Source organism: Pseudomyrmex gracilis, unplaced genomic scaffold (genome assembly GCF_002006095.1).
Source record: "Pseudomyrmex gracilis isolate BER0280 unplaced genomic scaffold, ASM200609v1 scaffold_117, whole genome shotgun sequence".
NCBI lineage: Eukaryota > Metazoa > Arthropoda > Insecta > Hymenoptera > Formicidae > Pseudomyrmex > Pseudomyrmex gracilis.
The window spans coordinates 462,343-487,058 of record NW_018020701.1 but is presented as its reverse complement, the minus strand read 5'-3'; the positions used below and the strand labels follow the sequence as shown (position 1 = coordinate 487,058).

Sequence of the window (24,716 nt, the reverse complement as noted above, 5' to 3'; positions counted from 1 at the left end):
ATTATTCTCTTTGTCTGAATATAAAAACATAAACAAACGAGGCACATATATAATTGTTCCTTAACAAAATAACAGTTACAGCAAATCGTTTCTCTTTAATGGTTTTTTATTTCATTTTTTTGTTTTATCACATACACATATATCAGAGAACACAGAAATATAACATTTATCTGATCATGTAGTTTTGCTTTTAGTGTACTGATATCTATTTGGCTCATATTACGTAAAAAGACATACATGTTTCGCTGTTAATGATTTTGCCGTAGAAATTTAATCATCAATGTTTCGCGAATTACGAATCTAGCGATTTGTACAAAACTTAATAGAAACTTGAAGCAAAGTGTTATAGACATCTGTAACTTTATGCACAGAAAAGAAATGTTTTTTCTTTTTATCTCTCTGATACGAAAATTTTTTTACATTTTGCGTTATGTTATTTTACTATCGTGGCAGTTTGTTTTTTGTTTTTATGAATACAAAGAGTAGCTCATGGAACATATTTGAGCAAGTTTTTGTACGATACTGGTTTGTATAAATAATAACATTAAGAAACAGAAATAATATTAATGTCTCGGGTTATCTTAAAATAAAATTAACAATAAATGCACTGCGAAAATACATGTTGAGAGCACACGTTGTCGGCTTGACGTTTCGGTACCGATGATGTTTATACGTTGCATTTGTGGAATCAGTGTTGTTCCTAGAATTCTTCATATCCTTTATAGATAACTTCTAGTATCGAAATTGGCCTTTCCTGCCTTTTCCATTATGGTATACTCTCAGCGGCGTGTAATTTCCATTTCCATTCATCACTGTATTTGCAAAATTGTAAAAAAATTATGAAAACGATAAAAATATGAGAAATACAGCACGCGTTTTTGTGTGTGTGAACAGCTACACGTATACATATATATTTATACATATATATATATATATATATTATATAATTCTCTGTAATACATGCAGAGAAGAAATACAGTGCAGAGGAGAAATACTGTGCAGAGAAGAAATACTGTGAGGAAAATGCAGTTACAGAACTGCATTTTAGTAATACATACGACACATATGTGTTTCGAAAGACATACTAAATAAGAAAATCTCGAACATATCGGATCACTTACTCAATTCAGGATCCTTTATAGTAGCTTGTGAGAGAGGTCAGAATTACGATGTGTATGTTAGAAATGAGAGAAACAATTCGATTAACGTGTACGCGTACCTTGCAAGTCCGCTTACCTTGCACAATAGTTGGAGGTTGGCGAGGTTTTTTAACGGCGTTTGTATAACATCTCGGCTTCACTAGACCATGATACAATATAAAATACAGGATGGCAACGGCGGTCGCCGCTATCGCCATGTAACGATACACGATTCCCAACGAGTGCACGATATCCTCGTCGCCGAACTTAACGTAAGCACCGATGACGGCTCCGAGGCATCGACCTGTGCGTCGGATAAAAAAAAAAAAAAAAAAAAAAACAAATCAATTCAACAATTCAAATCTATTCGACTGTTTCAACTGCTGAACGTACCGACGCAGAAATGAGCTATCACAGGCATTGCTTGGGCAGTCACAACCCAATAACGCGGTTGCAAATGTCTGACGTACAGGATGGCAGTAACCCACATTATTCCTAACGTGAATACTTCTAGAGCCTCCGAGATTAGAGACCACCAAGGTCCCGTCATGACACTCAGTATGATAAACCTATGATTGAAATTGGATGTGTTTAATGATAGGAAAGATATCTTGAGAGCTGTCGTTTAAATCGATTGTCGTTGGCAATCATCACGCGATAATGTATTGTCCGACTAGAAGAACTTACCTACCTTAGTATGTACACTGTGAAAGCAGTGATGAAGATGTTACTGTGTCCGCAGTAATCCACAAGATGTTCAGACTTCCAAAGGAACAGGAACGTCGGTACAGCACCGACGGTCATAGTGATACCGATAGTCAGATCATCGCCTCCTAATTTTTGCAAATATCTACACGAAAAAGAAATGAATTTTTCATATTTCTCAAACAAAAAGGACAGCGTGTTTTACAGACATTAATTAACAAACATGTTTCTTGAATGCTTTTAAGATCGTTTCAGAATCGAATTCTTACAAAGGCAGGTAGCTGTCCATCGCGCTCCAAAAGGTTCCCAACACTATCAAAATGAGAACCAGAACGAAGATCTCGTTGCCGTAACGTTTGATGGCGCTTAGTGGTAGCGCTAGCATGCCGTTTCTTGTGTGCCAATAACGTTCGGGACGAGTGAGCGGCATGCCGCACGCCAACAGAACGATGAGAACCGCAAGGAGCATCATTCCGCTGTGGAGAAGAAGCGGCGCAACGTAAGGTGGCCACACATCGATCGTCAATGTGCTTAGATAGCCGCTCAACGATCCCATGAGAGCGAAACCGAGAAAACCGAACGCCAATTGACGTCCGACGTCGCCGCGACCGCACGACGTTTCTCTGGTCGCGATTACCACCGCGGCGTTGATCAGAGTCAACGCGGCCATCGAGCTGGTGTCCGCGATCGAGCGCGCGGCCAGATATATCCAGAACCTCGCCTTCTCCGCCCAGCCTACGGAGAAAATACTACAACCGCCTGTAATAGCCTCCAGCACGCTGCAGTCGTCGCCGGCGGTCTTCAGCACGCTGCCTGAAACAAGAATGTTATCACTGTTGTTACAAACGAGAAATTCCGTCACGCTCCGCGTTGCAAACACGACGGAAAAAAAACTGTTGACGAAACTTTACCCGGGTGCGTGTACGGGTCAACCAGATCGCACATAACTAAACAGGTCTCGTTGTACTTGATCCTTCTGGCTTCCAGTACAGGCGATATGCGACAGAAGAAACGCTCGATCATGGGATACAGACAATACTTCTCCTCGTCGTCGGGATTTAACGCTTGTCCGAGAGTGCCGTTTATCGGCAGAACGTTCGAATATTCGGTGTAAACATGGCAGATTACGTTATAATTGTCATCCTCGTAACACAAATGCGGCGGTTCGTCCTTGATCACGAAGCGATGAGCTTTTTTCATTTCTTCCTGCGAGAAATTACATCTTCATCTTACAAACCGCTCTGGATGAGATACTTCGCGCGTGTAAATTCTGTAAAATATATATCCTCCTCCTCCTTCTCACCTTCATGTCAAATTCGGTGTCCAGCAGCGCGACGTTATCGCCACTGCTCTTGTTAAAGTCTGTCTCAATGTTAACGGTGATTCGAAACGTGTCGATGTCCTTTTGTTGAATGTCCAACACGGTGTGCGGGATGCATACGTAGCTGCAATTTTGCAGCAACATCGTGCCCGTTTCGCTGTCTTCGCCGGGCCAGCGGTGACATTGGTTCACGCATCTCTCTTGCTGCACCTGGAAATATCATTATTTCCCGTTTGACGTGAAGGCATGACCTTATATACACTGTATTTCTAACTAAAAGAAATAATATTTATTCTAATTTTGTAATGTAAAATTCTACCGTCGTGCGTTCTTTTTCATAGTTTCACGATATTGTCAGTATATTCCGTGGCAATATACACCATGAGCGTACCATCGAACTGTTTTCGTTACATCCGAAGATTACGTTCGGCGGATGGGCTTTCTCGGCCGAGAGCAGGTGAAGCGGTAGGAGATCCAGCAGCAGAAAATAGAAGAGCGCCGAGGAGAGGCAGGTGTAGGCGATCGTTAAACGCAGGTAAACGCTGTACTTGCAGCTACATCCGTTCGACGATCCGGAGCTCAAATACGTGTCGGCTCTCATTCCGACAACGAGCGGTCCCAGTATCGAGACCGCCGGCGAGACTATCGAGACGAACTTCACCTCCTCGATGCTCAGACCCATTTTTGTCATGTGCAACGGAAGAAACGGGAAGAGACTGCCGATGCCTGGAGAAAAAAAAACGCGTCGCGCGAATTGATAGAAATCAATTCGAAGTGACTGCTCAATACACATTGATGTATACTTTACCGGCGTAAAAGACGAAAAGAAGACATTTGAGCGATATCAGATTTGTATTGATGAATCTTTTCTTCGGGAGATCTTTTTCTTTTGGCGCGTCCTTCTCCTTCTTCTTGTCCTTCTTCTCTTTCTCCTTCTTGTCCTTCTCCTTCTTGTCCTTCTTCTCCACGTCCTCCGTTTTCTCCGTCGTCGTCGCCGTCGCCATTGTGAACAAGCTAAGTTCGTCTACTCAAGGGATGATCGCGAGTCAATTGGGACAACCTGGGGGGGTTGTCTAGTCCGTTAACTGATTGCTTATCTCCATCGCGTCGCGTTCATTCTGCTTGCGCCTGAGCTAGATTTTACGCCAAAGAAAAGTTACGCACGAGCGATAATGTGCGAGAGCTTTTTATAAATATTTTATAAATAAACAAGCTCCTCGATCTAGGAGCGAATTATATTTCATAATTTAATACGCAGAACAAAAGTTTGATAATAATTACATTTTACGCGTAATTTTCTCTATTTTAAATAAATTTATATTTTTTCAATTCTGAAACTATAAATATTACTTTTTCCGTTTAAAAAAAAAAAAAAAAGAAAATTGCGAAATTTAATACACCGACTTAATTTAACGCGAGACACCTTGCTTGATTGAGCAATGTCGTCAAGCGAGTCGGCCACGTATAATCGAACAGGAAAGCGATCGCACCTGCAGGCGCGTGCGGGAACATCAAAGACGAACCGCGCGGATGTAACATATCGCCACGTGAGTCGTAACGTGACGACAATAAAATTATTGTGCCATATTTGTACAGAGGGGCTCTCGTTAGTGCCGCATGACGGATGTGCTTTGGAAATGTAATATCCGCCGAATAGATATGGATTTCCGCACGTATATGTTGCCCTCACCCTCATAGAACGTATCATAGATATAAAAAAATCAGGTTTTGCAAAGTATACCTCCCGTTCGTCGTCGTTTTATATTTTTTATTTCGCACGTGCTGCAACTTTTTTATCTTGTAGTTATTTTATTTTACACACGTTTGAGATAGGAAAAAAGAGAGGAGAAATTAAGAAGTCTCACGACTTGCAAATGAAGATTCGTATAGAATGCGCTTGAAATATTTACGTAAAGAGACAGAGAGAGAGAGAGAGAATAAGAATGCTATTGTGAGAAAAATTGATAAATTGATAAAGAATTTCTCCTCTCTTTCTCCTCTCTTCCCTCCCACTGTCTATTTATCTATCGATCTATTTCTCTACGTGGCGAAATGCTTTCCAGCTCGTCCTTCAACGCGAGAATTTTTGTCGCGCGCTTATTATTAGACGTCATATTGGAAAAATCTCTTCTCTAAGATTAATATAAATGGCGCGGATTCGATTCGCGAAAAGAAAGACAGTAGTAGGTCGCAATTAATATTCCACGGGACGCGATGTCTTTTTTTTTTCTCTCGCGACGCTCGCGGCTAAATCTCTTTGCGTCTCCGTCGTCGTTGTCGTCGTCGTCGTCGTTGTGGAAGCAAAAGCCAGTTTAATCTGGAATATGTGGCAATAAAACTTCTCTCGACGTCATATCCGTGTAACGCGAGAGGAAATACACCGAAGGGGTGGAGGCATTTACTTTCTATCGGATCGTAAAGTTCCTTGTACGTGAGCGCTATTTATCCATGAATGAGCGCGTATGTAATCTCAAAGAGGAATTTGTGCCAAGGTAAACGCGCGCGCACGATTTAACGTGGATGATGCGCTCGAGTATCAATCAATTCGATTCATATGCAACGGATTTGGGACGTTTGAGACCGCGCTGTGAGACGGGTCTGCGTCAAATACATATCTATATGTACGCGCATGTCGCGGCCGCACATTCGAGATTTTCTCGTCATCTGTCACCGCCGATACATTTTAATTGCGTCGCAAATAAATTTTGGTCAGCGCGAGTCAACGATGGCTTTTCATTAAAAGTCCGGCGTGCATCTTTTTATCGCACAAGCTGATCTCTCTGGCGTCTCTCTCCTTTCCGTGGGTTTTGTTTTAGAATTTTAAAGCACTTAAAAAACACTCTAAAGTTCCTGACACGCTTTAAAAACAAAGTCTATTAATCAAGTTTCATTAAAACGACACAGCTCTTGATAAAAAAAAAAAAAAAAAAAAAAAAAAACTTTCGACCATTTTTTCAGTTCGCGTTCTCACTCGGTCAATTGTTTCCCAACACTTTCCCGCACAAGAGACATTAAGCGTTTTGAAACTTCTTGAAAAGACTCAACTTTTTGAAAAGACTCTGCTTCTTAAAAAAGACTCACAATCAACAAAAAGAAATTGACTTGTTTTCTGAGTGTTCAGAAAAAAAAATCTTGTCATATATGTTTCAAATATATCTTCTTGACGGTGTTTTGCGTTACTTTTTATTCTTCGATCTTATTTCTGTTCAATGATAGCATTAGGTAGTTGAGAGAAGCTGCGAAAAAGAGCCGCGAGCGATTAGTAATTGAATGATCACCGTGTACGAACGAGAGAGAGATTGATCTGCGTGTATATATTCCCTGTCGTTTTCAGATTGATTGCATCGCCGTCGCGACGGTTGTTGTTATTGACACACTTAGCTCTGAAAAAAAAAAAAAAATAGTTTTTCTTCCAAGATCTCGTATCAAATTAAAATGTCCATCGTTCACTTTTATCTCTTCGCCCGACTAATCGACATCTTCCGTCCGACAAATTTCGCTCGGGTCATTTTGTAATCACACAAAAGTGACGTAAGACGTGTGTGCGAGTTCTCGCCGAAGGAAGAAATTATCGACGTGTGTAGAGAGAAAATCTCACGTCGTGATCCTTGGTCCAAAGCCCGAAATTGATAAAACCTTTCGATTTGAAAAACGAAGCGACGAAGTATTCTCTTTTGCGGGCGAAGTTAAGTTCCGGATATCGTAACCAACTGAGTGTAACTGTGCGATTTAATGTCGCTCCGTTATTGTGTGAGAAATCGGCCGGACGGTCGTGAAATGGCTGCGAAACGGACTAGAGCGAGTTGTGCGTGTACTGGAATGACGGTGGCCCTAACTGGGTTAACGACAAGTTACGGAAGCCTCGGATGTTTTTGCAAGCTTTATTTAAAGTAAAGAAAAACGTGTTCGCTGAAACGTAATTCCGACGCGAGAATATCGCGCTCGTTTCGTGTGTTGTATAAAATAATAGAGTCGGAACTTTAAAAGAAAGTTTATAAAAGACATCAAAAGTCGCTAACAAACCCGGAGAATATACACATACGTTGTTGACGTGACTCAAACATTTGTCGTACACGGCGATCACTTAGTTTCTCTTTCTCTCTGTCTCTCTCTCTCTCTCTTTAATTCGCGGTAGTTTAAACTGAATTAAACTACACACACTTTAAGAGTGTCTATTCCAATTCATAACTAGAAATTTCCTGGAAAAACACCGCTTGGGCATAAGAAATTTCCAAGGATCTTCCACGTGCATTAATAATACTCGGCTATAAATAGAACTGTGCGAACGCCGGTGCCTTTTGACCAGGAGGCACCGGAGATTCATCTAATCTAATTTTGATTTGACACAACGCTCCGACACGACAGGCGGAAGTCGCAACTCGCGTTAATAAAACATTTTGCGTCTTTCTTTTCCTCTCTCTCTCTCTCTCTCTCTCTCTCTCTCTCTCTCTCTCTCTCTCTCTCCTCGTCCTACCTTTCTAAATAATTTTTTTCACAAAGCGCTTCCGTATCCTCTCTTTTTTTTTTTAACTGTGTGCGCGAGTATTGAACATAAATGTCATATTTTTCAAGACACAGAAACACACTGTTGTCCCGCGAATGTAAAAGTAGTTTCAAAAGAGCAAGGTTCTTCTTTCTTTACAAGGTAGGTAGTCTTTACGAGATTGCCACATTGCATCACACGCCGAGAACAGGTCTCCGATTACGTCAATATCCAGCTCCATATCGTCGCGAGTCACCGAATATTCTTTGGCGATCTTGGCGATCATCGGTGTGAAGACAAAGCCTTCTAAAAATAATTCTCTACGAGTTCCGTCACACGTGTTGTAATAACGTCAACGGCATATTCCGTTCGTCAGACGTAATGTGGAGACTTTGATGTAATTGCTTTTTTTATAAACAAGCGACACAACGAATATACGTACGAGCGATGTACAAATAAGTGCAACAGTGAAAAGTACTTTTATCGCACCTCTCTCTCTCTCTCTCTCTTTAAAAAAAATTTCTTCCGTTTCTTTCTTCAGTTCCTTACAGCTCTCTGTAATTTAATGTACAGTTCGAGATTTGCACCTTCCTCCGATGGAGCGCGGTGACAGATTCATTTTCTTCCGCCGAGCCAAGCGCTTTTACTGTCATTTCAGTGGTTATTATTCTCACCCTTATAAGTGTCCGCACACAATGAGACGTTCGCGAAATCGTTCCTTTTCGCTTTCTCTCCCGATGGGAGAGAATGGAACATCGTATTACAACGCGATAAAAAGCCTCGCTCGTTATCATCACGGCACGCGGCCGGGGAACAAAAGTTTCGTTCTCAATGGCCGCGCGTCTGAGAGGCCGCGGGCCGATTAAATCTTCACCGAAAAGCATTGCATTTCGCGTGTATACGCGCGGGATCAAGAGAAGCGCGTGCTTCGATCCTCTAAATATAACTCGTTTTGTTACACACACACAGTGCGGGATTCAACTGCGCGCACGTGTAAACAAATCAAGTGCGGAGAATCACGCGATTCAATCGTTACACTATGTTAAACTTTTTTTTGTCATAAGACGAATATGTTCGCAATGAAAGAAAAAGAGAGTTCGTGTTGAAGAAAAAAAGCAATTTGTGTCGGAGAGCGAGACATTTTCTCGGCAAAATTCGCGTGAATATTTGAAGACCTCGTAAAAGCACGAACTTAGTTCCTGATTCGAGCACCCCCCAATGGTTACAGTACCCTGACGCCCGCATAAAGAATCGATTGCAACGCCGTCCTTTGTCACGAGATAAGAACGCGCGCGCGCGCGTAAATCTTCTTCTTCCTCAATGCGATCTTTTACAATGGAACTGCGCCTTCGACGAGAACACACCGAGAGAAGACACGAATCACAACATTACCATACAAATACACTCGACGATGTTCTCAGGTCGTTGGGTGGTACGCGCAACGCTCACACGCGTGCTATTATCGTTGTTACGCAAAATGTCGTGATCACACACGCGTGTGTGACCTTTCTTCCACTCACCGATTGGTGTCTCACGCGCGAAATTGGGTTAATGAAATCACGGAGGAGGAAGAAGATGAACGAGAGTCCAGGTGTATACGCGAGTTCGCCGGCACGAGTCTCTCCGCGGAATTCCGTGCGAAAAGGAAATCGCTTTAGTCAGCAAGTTGCGACTTTAATCTGGAGCGGCAATCACGAGGGGAAGGGGAAACACATTAGGCTGATTACATCGCGGTCTGCGCGTATTTTTTTTTATTTCCTCATTAATTTTACGGCCTTCGTCCGTCTATGACGGACGTGACATTTTTCGGACGGAGCACGGAACGGGGAGACAGAGTGGTCGGTTTTTTCTTTACGAGTCAATAATAGAAAGCGCTCATATCATAACGGAATGAAGCGTGTATTTGCGGATGACGCTGCAGGTGCGCTCGCGCGCGCGCGCGTGTGTGTGCCGCGTTTGAAGCACGGGAAACGCGCGACGCTCCGTGTAACGGAAATCCTACGGAAAAACGGAGATGGATTTCTCTTGTCGTCTTGGAGAAGACGATAAAAGCTCAAGCGGCAAACTTCTGAGGAATATCGCGCGCGATACAGATAGAATTAATAACTTTGTAATGAGAACGAAAACTGATGACACGGGATGAACATAAAAGAAAAAAGGAAGAAGTTCGAACTGGTTTTCGCAGAAAGACGTCGAAGTTAAAATTGTGCGTGTGTCATCACGAATAAAGAAATTGGTGTGATTATGTAATAAGACCACCACCCGCAGATCCTTGAAAAAGTATTGCCAACAATCGTGTAAACGCGACAATCGGTGAGCCCACGTGTCGTAACGTTGACAACCAGAATGCAGATTCGCGGCCTGCAGCGTTCGCTTCAGGGTCGCGTTTCTAAACCAGGCGGTGACGTTAAACAGCGTCGGAATCTTTCCTCCCGATTGAATCTAGTAGCTTCTTTTCCGCGTAGTCTTTTTAATTACCGAAGAGAAAGTCATTATCAAATCTGTAATCACAACGATGCAGAATTATTTAATTTTATATGTCGAACAAAATCTACATCAATATATACAAAACAATTACACAAATGCAAATCTCGCGCGTAAAAAGATATGATTTATAGAAATGATTTACGAGGCTTGTGAAAACGGAGAAAAACTATTTTTATCTGGGTATTATCTACTGATTTACGTAGTTTTTGCGCATACGGACGATGGATTATTGTCTGTATTCCCCGCGCGCATGCCAAACATCGGCTAAAAGTGGACCTACTGCACCTCCCAGTGCGAATCAGCGATTCAATTGAGAGCCAGCGGCGTGAGACGCGGGACAGATTTCACGATCGATGGGAATTACTCATTCAAGCCGTCGCACGGCCGGGCTACCTAATTCCGCCCACCAAGCGAGTTCCCCTCCTCGCCCTTGCTCCAACTCGAGGGCTGCGCCCCTCGTATGACGGGGTGCCCCCCGGAGAAATAGCGTCGGTAGGAACTTGCTTCCCCTATAGCGTAGCCCTATAGAAATGGTAAATACGATGCGCCGAATAATCGTCCGATTCCGAGGCGTAATTCCGCTTCGCACGATACTGTGAGCGCGTTTGGATCCACTGAAGAGCCTACGGACGCGCCGGTTCTTCTTTCGAGTGCGTTGAGTTGAAAAGTCGCGAAACAAATTAAACCTCCCCCCAATTAATTTTATACCCGCGTTACGTTAAACAAAAGGGAATACGCGCGATATTATGACTCTGTTATTCACACACCGGAATATAAAATATGCGACTATGAAGGTGTGAGCGTGTACATACATACGTATTACTTGCGTGATCGATTGCGAAAGTTTTTTTTAGCGCGCGCTGAGAAGTTATCTCGTCTCGCAGTTCAAACTTTGCAAGCAATGATGTGCTTCTGCAAGTAATCACGAATCTCTGTGAAACATTGCACCAATTTATCTTGAGCATTTATCGTCGCGCTTCTGCGAGAAGGTGTCGGAGATGTCTTTAAATTCTCACGCAAAAATCGACGCGCGATGAACGCGTCGCAACGTATTGAACGCGATCCGAAGTTTCGTCAAGAAAATAAATGAGAAACTCTCCCGCAGATTCCGGAAGACGGTTCTGTGGACGAGAGAGTACTTTTCCAATAACCGATTTCGTTCTCTGTCGCAGAGAAGTTTCCCGACAGAATGGCAATGCCGTCGTCGCAGAACCGCCCGTCGTTGATATTATAAATCCACGATCCACATACTCCTGCGTGGAAGGATTGAATCCAGTTTTCGCTTGATCTGATACGCGTTACAAAGATTCTGTGACAAAAAAAAAATTATCTCAGAAAAAACACAAGAAAACTGGTTAATAAAAAAGAGATCAAATAATCACAATTTTTCAAATAAATAAACAAAAAACTCTCTTAAACTTTTATTCAGATCTTTTTTCAAGTATCGTCTGAAATGTCTCGCTAGATTTAATTGCGATTTAAATTGATTGTTGATTGACGACTCGATCATTTTCAATTAGCGGTCAGTGTTTGCTCGCTACACTTCCAATAACGCAATAAAAACCTGCCGATACAAATGCAGCTTACAAATAGGCGCTTGATTTGCTTCGTCACTCCGTTTTTTTTTTTTTTTTTTTTTTTTTCAGTTTCCGATCGCACACACGATGTCAATAACGCACGCTCGATACCCCCGCGCGCACGATGCGCGCATGCTGTTTATTTTCCTCCTCTCCTCGGAGGTAAAACGTACAACAGGATGCCCAGCATGTATTTACCGCGGATAACGGAACCGCGACGATGTCGGAGAAGCGTGAGGCAAGAAGAGCAGGGAAGAAAGAGACGAGAAACGGTGGGAGAGTCGAGAGATGGAAGAACGACCGATAGAAAGAAGGCGCCTCGAGAAGGAAACGGAGAACCTGTACGGCAACAAGACACGCGACGTCCGTTTATGATTTCACGTTCGATATAGGAAACATAACTCGCGCGCGAATGCTCGCACTCTAAATATTGATGCAAAGATAACTGTCAGTAAAAAGAGAAGTCAATTTGAGTCAACTCGATCGAAAACAAAGCAAACTCATAAAAATGTGAAATCTGTTTTAGACATGATTTCATCCCGCTCGAGAAGACTCGCAGATTTTTAAATAGCAATTCATATTTCTTTTTCAAAGAATCGAAAACACGATTTACAATCGTGAATTGCACAATCACATTCTCTTTCTCAAATGTCTCAAGTAAATGTTAAAGTTGTTTGAAAAAAAAAAAAAGAATTTTTTTTTCCAAACAGATAAAAAATAAACTACGCTTTTTCTACGTACGTACGTATGTTACGTTCAAAAGCGTGTCGTGTCCCGACATAGGTGGGCGAGCACCCGCAAGTCGCGAGGCAAACGCTCGCGTTACGCGCGGAATGACACGAGTGTTACTCCCTGGTTCTCGTACAATATGTACGCGCCGTCGCGTGTACACGCAATATGCGTATGTAGTAGAGCGGGAAGATCTTTGCGTGATAAGGAGACAAGCGTGTGCGAGTCCTGCACGCCTCGCAGTATACAGCGCTCGCGATCGACGCGATCGGGAAACCGTTTTCCGGCGATAGTGACACTGTGAGCGGACCGCTTCGTCCACGGTTCGATATTGCACATTGGCACGCTACTCTTCTCGCATAAATTACCAATGTTCCCTATGGAAAACAGACGAGAGTAAGTTAAAAGTTGTAGACATGTTGTATTTGACATGTAGTGGTAATATATGGAAAAGAGTTGGATTATCTTCAAAAACAAAAGAGGGAAGGAGAGGCTTAATGGCTGAAAAAAGCCTCTGCGAACTGGGAAACGATCAATTTCTTTTACATATACATACTGTATATATATTATGTATATATAATACATGAGTATAAAACAAGTTTCTTGTCCGAATATCTGCGTATGTTTTATTCGTAAAGATCCTTGAGATAGTCCTGTCACGAAAGAGAAGGTTAGCTCTTCTACCTCGACAACGGAAACATCACTTCACTCCCTCGATTATTTTCAAGGAAAATGTTAATGATCCTTCAAATGTCGCTTTCGTCTGTGGAACTGAGTGGTACCTGCGCGCTCTCCGGTCGATACGTACTCTCTCTCTCTCTCTCTCGAGTACATCTCTCCCGAACATGATTCGCACCTTTGGTGCTGGATGTAACTGGCAACAAACGACTTCAACCTTGTGCTTCTGAGTTACATCAAATTTCCGAGTCCACTTTTTTTCAAAAACTACTTTATTTCAAAATCGAACGTAACTGCTGCTTCTCTCTTTTTTCACGTTTGATGAATCGATTTCGCATTACGAAGGCGGAAACTTGAAACAAATGTTGTTCTTTCTGTGCGCCCAACACGCACGAGAGCACGTCGATTATTTAAAATAATTTCTCTGGGAACCGTTTGATGATAGAAATTTGCTCGGCGCGTCAGCCGCGGAAACGATTAACGTGCGTGCAGTGGCGCAACGATGCGTCGCGGGTCGCGCGATAGGAGAGACAGAGAAGCGGGGAGAAAAGAAGCTACCGGATAATCACGATGTCCGTGCGGAGACTGCTTTTCACGAAGTTTGTTGATATTTGTCGCCGGGTTGAATTGAGGCTCATTCAGAGTAAATTGGGTTGTGTATATGTTGGCGGGCGGAGTGACATGTACATACGTGACGCGTAGATGGATAGATATGACAAAAAATGATATAGGTAAAATCCAGAAATAATGTACATATACGTAACGCGTAGGTGAATAGATATGACAAAAAATGATACAGGTAAAATCTAAAGATAATTGAGATAAAAATGATTTCGCAGTTTTGTGCAATATTCAAGAATTTCGGCTAGAACGAGTGTTCTCGTGCGCGACATCAAAATCAAGCGCGCCCTCGTGGCTGGTCGTGGTCAAACGCGATCGTGCGCCATGTAACTTTAATATCTGCACGAGCAACTGTACGAGCGTTGATTAAGCAAAAGTCACAACGAATGAACCGTGGTGCTTGTTCAGTCCTTTGATGTCTATCTGGCCGATATCGAAACTAGAGAAAAAAGAGAGAGAGAGAGAGAGAGAGAACGTGTGTATATACAATATATACGTATATTCTATATGTTGTGTATATATATATATATACCTATGCGTATGTACGCGCATCGGAAATTGCAGCAAGAGGTACATTTCCATTTAGCGTTAATATTAGTTTCAACGGGAAGCGATCGACGAGACAAATTGCGAGAGAGAGAGAGAGAGAGAGAGAGAGAGAGAGTCACCTGAGTCTCACACTTCGGAGCTCAGATCGCGAAGTTAATTAACACGATCGAGATTCCGGAAACCGCGGACGAGACTGTCCTCGCGGAGAAGATTGATCCGTTAAAAACAATTGCTTCTCGGATATCAATTCTGTAAAGCAGGTCACGTAGATTCACGACTGGAACGAGAGGGAATCGTCGACGAACACGGCGGATGTTGCTTTGCTACTTCGCGTTGACTTCGATCGTGTTATCGGGAGCTGTGCGCGGGAGAGTGTACCTATCGTTCCTCTCTCAAGAGAGAGAGAAAAAGAGAGAGAAAGAGAGAGAGAGAGAGAGAGAGAGAGAAAGAGAGAGAGCGAAATTCTCTTTTCCTTCCGAAAACAGATCGGCGGAAGATTTCATTAAAGGAAACGCGCGCCGATCTGTCGAAATTCCGATTTCTCTCACGATAAATTCCGTCACACAGAAGCGTTTTTGTAACACGATCTAAGGAAGCTTTTCCTCTCATCAAGTAAGTGACTATATAGTGATGCAGTTTTGAGGAAACGCTTAACAAACGATATTTGATGAAGTTAGAATTAAGAGCAATTCTTGAATTTGGAATTACGCCAGAAAGCTTCACAGGTGGTTAAGGTAACTTCGACGAGACTCTCGAACTACATTGTACGATGGTTTAAACTATTATTTGTATCTCCACTGCAAAAGAGAGAGAGAGAGAGAGAGAGAGAGAGAGAGAGAGAGAGAGAGAGAGAGANAGAGAGAGAGAGAGAGAGAGAGAGAGAGAGAGAGAGAGAGAGAGAGAGAAAGAGAGAGAGAGAGAAAGAGAGATCAAATGCTGTAGAGTTAGGTAGCAGATGCTAATTACTTTTAACAGAGAAATTAAACAGAGATGTCAGCGCTCTAACTCGTTTATGTGCGACCAATCCTTCGGTGCAGTCACACACCAGTTAATCAACCGCGATCGTCGATCGTCGATTGCTCTCATTTTCTAGATGACGTCTGTACTCGTGTCGCATTAAAGAAGATGAGGATTAAGTTAATTACGGATTAGTGCTCACGTTATGAATTATCGCGAGGTCAGTTACACCGATTAGATTGGTCACCCACATTCTGGTTTCCCATCTCTGAATTCGCTCTGATGTTAGATCTATCAGTTTTTTTTCAGAAAACGTAACGGCAAAACGTAAACCGTCTCACGAAAGGCACGTACGTAAAATTGGGGTGTAACGGTGACCCATTTTCAGCGCAACCGCCCCTATCGAGGTCGGAGGTGCAGCAACCCGGGAAGGTAGCCCGGCGCGCGAATCCCTTGCATCCCTCTCGCGAATCTGACGAGGGAGGGAAAGAGACGAGCATATATAATTTACTTACGATCCGGAAGCACCGAGATGTGCTCGTTAGGGAACTGGGTCCTCCGGTTCTCTCGGGAGGGGGGAGAGATGATACAGAAGACCGATTATATCACATAGAATATAATCTACGATGATCGTGTGTGTCACTGGACTACTGGCAATCGCATGTATCGCGACACGCGATGATGCAACAAACAAACTGCGGGCACGAAGTCCAGCGAGCGACTGTTGCGTTCCAGCGGCGGTTCCGTCCCCGCTTCTCGTTCTCGGCGCGGCGCAGCTCGGCGCGCGAACCCGCCACGCCGCGCGTCTCCGCGCATAAACGTCAATGCGAGGTGCTCCGCTACAAGGTACATACGTACGGGATAAGAGAGAGGTAGTGAGAAAGAGTGTGAGAGAAAGAAAGAAATAGGTTTTATATATATACATGTATATATATATATATATTTACGTGTGTACATATGTGCGCTTCGTCTTCATCTTCGCGCGCACCTTCTTTCCTGTGCACCAAGACGGAAATAAAGACGCACGGTTTTGCGCGCGAGCTGTTACTCACGGGTTCGAGCGTCTTTGAACTGCGCTGTATAACATCCCCTTGCTATATTAATCCCCCGACGGGACTCTCCGACTTCAATCATGCACAGTCTTTTCTGATTTACGACGCGTCGTGTGACTGATGCCAGACGAGAACGGACCAGATGCTTGCAATTTATTAGACGTGCTCTCCGAGACATGGTAATTTATATATATATAAAAAAAAAAAGAAAAACACTTAGAGCTCAATTCCGTTGATGTTGATTAAATGTCGCTTAATTGGTCTCACTTCTTCGACAGAGTCGCGTTGCACGTAGCGGCGAGTGCGCTGAAAAGATGAATTTTATGAATGAAAAGAGTAAAGAAAATCAATAACACACAAGAGTGCGGCATACACGCGGGAAACACGAGAAGATTGTAATCGACTATCAGTTTAATGACTTCTCGCGCGAGAAGTGAAAAAAAAAAAAAACAAAAAAGACCCGTTTACGTGCACGCGTTGATTACTTTTCACTCTCTATCACCTCTCAAATATTAACTCTAGCGTGTATCCATTAACTTGTTTGTTTCATTAATCTATTTTCTTTCTCTCTCTCTCTCACGTGCGATCATAAATTGCAATTACATTACAACGAGGGACATATTATAATTATCGAAGTGAGAGAAAGCGCAAGACACACACGCGCGTCACCGCGGTCTCTTGACTTCGTGTTGCAGAAAAAAAAAGTTCGTTATTTTTATACCGTCGATCGGGTTTTTCTCTATACCGCGCGGGGAGGGAAAGCTCGTTAACCCTCTCGACACACTTTGATACGCGAGTGGGAGTGCGACATATGCGTGCACTCGCAATTGCAAAAATGTAATTAACCGAATCAAGAGAGAGAGAGAGAGAGAGAGAGAGAGAGTTGAGATAATTACTTACTCACTTACTTATGTGAAAAATTGCAACACTCAGTGCGATATTTATCGGACGGAGGATGAAACAAGTTTCTTACAAAAAAAATTCAAAAAGAGGATGCTGCGGCGTTTCCCTCCCATCGTGGAATACACGAAGAAACGAAGACAATGCGAAGTTGGCGAGAAACTCAAATTAAAAGCTTAGGTCTCCGCGCGCACGAGACCGTTTTTCTTTCACGCTAGATTGCACCCCCCCTCCTCCCAAAAAAATCGACCAATCAAATTTTGGAAATCAAAGAATCGCCGCGGATTACACTCACACGCGATCTGACGTGAATAATTAAACCGAACGATTAGTTTTTTTTTTGTTTTTGACAAAAATGCCAAGAGCGACTCGCAGGTTTTCATATGAAGTTACTTTTGTTTTTCGTTGATATTTTTTTTTTTTAATTTTCCGAATAAAAGAACAAACGCAAGGTGTCCATTCAGCACACATTCGATTCGTTGGGTTTTGATAGCGGACAAATGTGCGGGCATGCGCATTCGGTGCATTCTCGACATGCGCGCTGCCGTAACGCTGGCAAACACACCGACGAAGCTTATACGCATTCGATACTCGCTGCTCGCTGTGATACGGTTTAACAAACGATTGATCGTAACTTCCACACACGCCATTATGGACTCGCTTGCGAATTACGCTAGCGACGGCGACAACAGTAATAATTCGGACGACGAGAAGGTGAGGGAATCGCGTCGGAACGCGCGAGAATAACGTTCCGGTCGTGTTCGTCGCTGATGGGATTCGTTTCGTTCGTTATCAGACTCGGGGACGCCTGAAAATAGCAATCCTACACCGCTCGCCATGGCTCTCTCTTTCTCTCTCTCTGCTTTATTATCCAATGAATGTTATTCCTCGGATATGCGCGGAACGTATCTCGCTATATTCCGTACGAATATTTTTGTTTCACGAAGCTGTGTTCGGCACACAATTCGCAAAATGCTTTTTGTAGCTGTTTATATTTCTTCAAACATGAAGTTTTTAAATTTTATGTTAATGATGTGCTTTAATTCGTTTTAACGCAAATTGTGGACATCAATATTTATGACTGTTTGTTTTAGACGCCAGCCAGAGAGGAAGTAAACAGAAGAGCCAGTGATGCTAATTACGATCCGGTACAAATGGACATGAGTGAGGTAGAGTAAAAGAGCATACATGCATACTTCTTAAATTCTTAGTTGTTAAGTACGAAACATTCGGACAATGCCTAAGAAGATCACCACAGTGACTTTACGGGTGCTATACATGCGAGGTCTTAGGCCTGATATGTAAAAAAAAAAAAAGGATATTTGGTTTTGCAAGGTCATGTCCTCAAAATGTCCTCAATGTGATATACAGGAGGAATGGAAACAGTGTTTGTATGTTTTTTACATTTTGCAATCAGATTATGACTTGGCACAAACTGTGTGGAGTTTAATTGTGTAAAGTTGGGATGTAGAAAAAAAAAAGAAAAAAAAAATTTTTTGAATATTTCATAATCTGAATACAAATAAAGACAGGACCTTGAAACCTTACTACGAACGCAGGATAATCAGGCTATCATTGACAATAATTAAAATTTAAATAAGTAAATGGGAATGGTGCCATTTCGTGAGACAATATTAACACGTAGCTCTGTTGGTAATACATGATACAATATCTACGCATCTCGGCAAGGTCTATGCTGTGTGAGGGTCTTTCAAGACTACCCCCAAGTCCTATTCAGAAGACAGAGGTGAGTAGAGGAAGCTCGAAGAAGGTAACATTAACAAAACATCAACCATCACAAAAAAAAAAAAAAAAAAAGAACCCATGTGTATAAATTTATATATATCGGGTGATAACTAACTGCGAAGACATATATTGATGTGAAGGGCCCTCATATTCCTCTCTTTCTCTTTTTTATGACACGATTGTTTCGTACATTAGTTGCATTTTATCTAGTACTTAACATATATGTCAACATATATCTACTGTAACAACATGCAGAAAGTTGCATGTTGCAAAACTTTTGTATCAAGTACAACCAAAGACGCAAAAAAAAAAAAAAAAAAAAAAAAACAAAACAAAACAAAAAAAAACTGAATTTCCGCTTTTTATAAACAGAAATTCTTGAGTTACTATCTACTGTGTGAATATAATTTTCTTTAAAATACATATGTAAGTTTCTCTCTACATACATTTGTGTATCTCTACTACTAAAATGTCTACAACTTTGCGTGTATTGAAGTTATGTATTTCTGAAATAGCTTCTGTGGTAGGAATTAAGATTTTATTCTGTTTTATTTATAGCGCGTTCTGTAAGAGAGATGTACTAAAGTTGATAATTTTTCTTCTCTCTAGGAAAGCAACAACAATAACTCGTCCAGAGAATCTAGTAGCGAACGTGGAAACAGTCCGACGTCACATTCAACCTTCAGCTCGAGAACAGACTCTCGAGCTGTATCTTCTTCCTCCTCAGACCAGAGGTAGGCTGATTTATCGACATTTATATGTACAAACAAAAGAGGAGAGATAGTAGAAGTAACATAAAGCTAAGCTATTTGTATATATATTTTATATAAAATACATACTTTTATTAAAACAATTATGTATGTATGTTTTTTATACATCTTTATAAAAAGCACAGAATAATAATACAAATCTGTGTGGTATACCCCTGCAGAACGTAATCATTTTACAGGCGAATCGAACACGAGAATCACACTAGTTCGAAAGACGATCACAGGCGGGGAGACCGTAGCGATCGAAGTCGTCATTCGTCCGATAAGAGTCGTCGTTATGACGATCGCAAACAGCGGGACAGCAGCAGTAGTCACAGAGACCGAAGTAAAGAGCGGAGAAGTCGGGACAATGATAGGAGAAGTCGAGACGATGATAAGAGGTCGTCACGAGATGATGACAGGCGTAGGTCGTCTGTTGGATCATCCAAGGACGAGAAGAACGACGACAAAGACAAGAACGACCGGGATTATCATTACAGGGATGACAGGAGGGATCGTAATCGCGACAGGAACGACAGGGACAGGCGTAGGGATCGCGGCGATCGGGAACGAGATCGGGGACGACACTCCAGGGACGACAGGTCGAGCAACCGGCACGAGCGTTCGAGTTACCACAAGGACAAAGATCGCGCGAGATCGAGGTCGCGATCGAGGGATCGCGCTCCACCGTCGTCATTCAGAACGATGAGTTATCGAGAAGAGAAGGGTCGAAACAAGCTAGCCCAATTAGAGAAATTGGGTATAGAGCTGAAACCACCAGAAGGCACTGATCCCGTAACACCGGGTGGCGTTCAGAGCGAACAGAGCTATTATAATCCTCTTGCAACAGCGACACAAGGAAAATACGCGGAACAAATTCAGAAGAGGAAGTTGCTGTGGGCGAATAAGGTGACAATCATCTAAAGCTAATATCACTCTGTGTGTTTGTGACGCACAATTTTGTATCTTACGATCTTATTGCCATTGCTTTTTGCAGTCTAAACAAGATGACGGTAACAGCGCATCAAATATAGCTTCTACCGCCAGTACGTGGATAGGAACGACTTTTACGCACGATCAAGACGGAAAGGTAACGGCAAAGTTCAAACGACTAATGGGTATTAAGGGCGACTTACCAGCCACACCGACCGTGGGTGCTAAACCGGATATCTTGAAGAAGCAGGAAGAGATGTTCAACAACATGGAGCAACAGTATGAAGTAGCACGCGCTACCACGCACACACAACGTGGAGTGGGATTGGGTTATGCCACTGGTGGCTATCAATTTCCACGATAAAGTGCACTGAAACCTCACTTTTATTGTTTAATACATTTAAATATTACAAGATAGTCACGTACAGATGATATGAGCTAATAGTTCAGGTACAGCAACTTGACTTTTGACCTTTGTGTTCACACAAGTTTTCCAAAGTTTCTCTATTCCTGAGTTTCATGTCAAAATTAAAATTGATAGGAACATCAGCAAGTCGCAGATGTTCAGCTTCAGAAGTTAGTTTGTCATCTGTAAATGTAATAAAAGTTACATGTTTGTGCGTTGTAAGCACTGTGAAAATAAATTTATTAAGATTATCTAAAAACATACATATCCCCTTGAAAAAACGCGCTATTTATTTAAAAAAAAAACAGCTTCCTTGATCCAATCGTACTTTTTAAATAGCTCGTGAAATTTTATTACAATTTCTAGATGTTGCTATATTGTATAATTGGCAGATTATTCCATTAGAATTAAACGTCAACTAATCATGGTTGACATTTAATCGAACATAGTAAGAAATTAGGATCCTAAAATTTTTCTTTTTTGGAAATATGTAAGGGATAAGTTATCTGGTTCCTTTTTTTTTTTTAATCATCTGAACGCATGTGCATATATAGCATAAGAGATTATTTAGACCAATGAGCAATAAAGTCGCTACAGTGATTTACAAAACTATGCTAGTTTCTTATTGGTCCAGACGGTCTTTGCAGCTATGGGATTTTGTGTGTAATGGCCTTAAAGTTCGGTTGCATTGGGCGGGTCGTACGCAGCTGTTTACGTTTTCACAATATGGCGTTTGATTTGAATTTGTTCGTTACTTTATAAGTTGCTCGTTGCTTGTCGAAGCAGTTGCTCGTCGTTGCTTTGCCACGCTGAAGAATTCGCATTAAGTGTAATTGGTTTTGTGCTAGCTTCTTTTCTCATTCAAGTACAATGGAGAATTTCATAAAAATAGAAAAAATCGGAGAAGGTAAGCGCATGTAAAAAAAAACCCAGTAACGCTAAATTATTCGAAAAAAAAAAAATAATAATAATAAATATGTATGTATCGATTTTTTCTCGTGGTACAAAAGTTGATTTTCATACTACACTGTGATGAACAAGTTCACAACTTTTTCCATTTTCTTTACAACTTAATGTAAATTCATGCGTGTTACGTACACGTGTAAAGGATACAGTGTGTTTACGTGTAACACATAGTAACCATTTATTTACCATTTTATTTACACTCAGGTACGTATGGCGTAGTGTATAAAGGAAAGCATAAAAAAACAGGAGAAATTGTTGCCATGAAAAAGATTCGCTTGGAAAGCGATGATGAAGGAATACCATCCACTGCAATTAGGGAAATTTCATTGCTCAAAGAATTAAATCACCCTAATATAGTGAGCTTAATTGATGTGTTGATGGAAGAAAACAGATTGTATCTCATTTTTGAGTATCTTACTATGGATTTGAAAAAATATATGGATACTTTAGGCAGTAAGCTATTGGAACCAAGTGTAGTCAAATCATATTTGTATCAGGTCTGTTTATATGTATTTTTTAATGTGTGTTGTGTTATTTATCATCTAAGTAAATGCTTACGAAATTTGTTATCAATGCTGCGTCATTATTTATGCGTCAATATTTCAGATTACACGAGCTATTCTTTTCTGTCACAAGCGTAGAATATTACATCGCGATCTGAAACCACAGAATTTGCTCATTGATAAGACGGGAGTCATTAAAGTAGCAGATTTTGGACTAGGAAGGGCATTTGGAATTCCAGTTAGAATATACACACACGAAGTCGTAACTCTGTGGTACAGAGCACCTGAAATTCTTCTCGGTGCCACTAGATATTCCTGTGCAATTGATATGTGGAGTCTTGGATGTATTTTTGCAGAAATGGCAACTAAGAAACCATTGTTCCAAGGAGACAGTGAGATCGATCAGCTCTTCAGGATATTCAGGTAAAACAGATGTTATTGTTTTATATAATATTGTTTTATTCATTTTAATAAAAAAAAAAACAAGATCTTAGAAATTCAAATTGAACTAAACCTTATCAGCTATAATCCATGGTGACAGATAATAAATAAAAAAAATAATTCTCTAATAATGTTGGAACGTTTTGATCATTTGTTCTTGATCACATCTTCAGCCAAAAATTTTTAATAAATATAAAATTTCAAACAGCTTATAACAGCTTGTCAAAGAAAGCCAGACAACAACACACAATGAGTATCAAAACAAAATGCATTAAAGTCTCAGCAGTGTAAGACTTTAATGTGACATTCTGTAGATAAATATTTTGATAACTTTCACAGAATATTAAAAACACCTACGGAAGAAATATGGCCAGGAGTGACCCAATTAGCGGATTACAAGGCAACATTTCCAAACTGGATGACAAATAGTCTGAATACGCAAGTGAAAACATTGGATGCAGATGGATTGGATTTGTTGCAGGCTATGCTCACGTACGATCCTGTATATAGAATATCTGCACGAGCAGCTCTGAAACATCCCTACTTCACCGACATAGATATGAGTAAAATACCTGTACTACTTGATGATTAAAAACAGGATTATTTACTAAAATCGAAGAAGTAAAATCGTTATCTTATATTTTAATCGTGTGACTACATGAAGAGTATGTCTCGGTGTGTACATTGTAGTTAATTTATTTGCGTACGTGATTTTGAAGTATGAATAATTTTTTTACCGATTGAAATTCGCATTTTGTAATCGTATTTTGTATCCATTTTGTGTGGAAGTGAGCGTACGCTTTTTATCGCATCTACATAAAGTTATACGTAAGTTTTTATGAAGTATTCACGAGTTTCATGATTTTTTTTTTAATTAACATTCCATTTCATACATCACACAGACACACACACACACACACACACACACACGTTACTTGTTAATTCATGTTCAATATTATAATATCAACACTAACACACATTTATTCAAATTTCACAGTTTTATTAAGTGATATAACACGATCTTCTCTGATCCACGTATTATATAATAATTGCATGTTACTTTGAATCGGCGAATTTATGAAGTTACTTTTACTGGATTATACGTATGTAAATTTGTAAATTTCTTGTCATATCTTCGTACCTTGCTACTCGCTCGTACGATAAAACTTTGCTGGCATAAATTTATTAGAGTAAAAACCAAATTAATACGAGATGAGATTGTTAATCCGTAGCTGCAAAAGAGTTGTAGCATAAGAGGTTTTTTCTACACACACTATGTATTAGTTACGAGTAAGAATATTTTTATGTGCATTTTGTACTCTAAAAATAAATGATATTTTGCTATAATATAAATTTTTTGTATTATATAAATCAGTTGCGCTAAATCACTCACATCATTGTGTAGAAATCAATTCGTTTATCCAGTCACCGTGTAACGTGAAACTTGCCCCTTCGATCACATTAGTTTCCGAGAAACGTGGAACTTGCTTTGTGCAGAGAAGCAGTAATTCTCGGTAGAGTTTGTAGTTCCACACATTCGTATTTTATGGATGCGTCATCGTCGTGCTCATTGGCGTAACGAATTAATGATAATTACAGTAATTTTGCACTCTTTTAAAGAGATGACATGCATGTATGCGAGTAAACGATAATATGTTTTATCAAAAAGAAAAAAAAAATAAAGATAAATTACAGATTGCAGAATTAATTCGCGATTTTCAGAAAGCATATAGTATATCTCGATTCTTGTCCTCTGTGTCCGGCGGTGAATGTA

At 41.0% G+C, this 24,716-nt stretch overlaps 3 protein-coding genes across 14 annotated transcripts; 2 read left to right on the top strand and 1 right to left on the bottom strand.

Annotated features, from left to right (window-relative positions):
* Positions 1 to 13: 13 nt before the first annotated feature.
* LOC109856403 lies at positions 14 to 24,647 on the bottom strand. 9 transcript variants are annotated; one of them, XM_020431655.1, is made up of 12 exons: positions 24,336 to 24,647; positions 11,287 to 11,444; positions 3,974 to 4,298; positions 3,557 to 3,891; positions 3,148 to 3,375; positions 2,756 to 3,050; positions 2,114 to 2,657; positions 1,831 to 1,989; positions 1,533 to 1,708; positions 1,237 to 1,443; positions 1,122 to 1,145; positions 14 to 812 (listed from the first exon to the last, which is right to left on the bottom strand). In XM_020431655.1, exons 3-12 carry the CDS (start codon positions 4,167 to 4,169, stop codon positions 733 to 735), a joined length of 2,244 nt encoding a protein of 747 aa, XP_020287244.1. In that variant the 5' UTR covers positions 4,170 to 4,298; positions 11,287 to 11,444; positions 24,336 to 24,647; the 3' UTR covers positions 14 to 732. The 9 variants fall into 9 exon arrangements, with proteins under 9 accessions (XP_020287244.1, XP_020287240.1, XP_020287246.1 ...); XM_020431651.1 differs by lacking the exon at positions 24,336 to 24,647 and adding an exon at positions 15,762 to 15,974; XM_020431657.1 differs by lacking the exons at positions 11,287 to 11,444; positions 24,336 to 24,647 and adding exons at positions 10,127 to 10,149; positions 15,762 to 15,974.
* LOC109856407 (serine/threonine-protein kinase fray2-like) lies at positions 17,747 to 21,283 on the top strand. 4 transcript variants are annotated; one of them, XM_020431664.1, is made up of 5 exons: positions 17,747 to 17,912; positions 18,293 to 18,367; positions 19,554 to 19,678; positions 19,894 to 20,602; positions 20,691 to 21,283. In XM_020431664.1, exons 1-5 carry the CDS (start codon positions 17,850 to 17,852, stop codon positions 20,988 to 20,990), a joined length of 1,272 nt encoding a protein of 423 aa, XP_020287253.1. In that variant the 5' UTR covers positions 17,747 to 17,849; the 3' UTR covers positions 20,991 to 21,283. The 4 variants fall into 4 exon arrangements, with proteins under 4 accessions (XP_020287253.1, XP_020287256.1, XP_020287254.1 ...); XM_020431667.1 differs by having other exon boundaries at positions 17,888 to 17,912; positions 18,293 to 18,945; XM_020431665.1 differs by lacking the exon at positions 17,747 to 17,912 and adding an exon at positions 17,919 to 18,120.
* LOC109856408 (cyclin-dependent kinase 1) lies at positions 21,381 to 24,262 on the top strand. The gene is made up of 4 exons (XM_020431669.1): positions 21,381 to 21,939; positions 22,203 to 22,495; positions 22,605 to 22,924; positions 23,282 to 24,262. The coding sequence occupies exons 1-4, from the start codon at positions 21,903 to 21,905 to the stop codon at positions 23,532 to 23,534; spliced, it is 903 nt and encodes a 300-aa protein (XP_020287258.1). The 5' UTR covers positions 21,381 to 21,902; the 3' UTR covers positions 23,535 to 24,262.
* Positions 24,648 to 24,716: the final 69 nt, after the last annotated feature.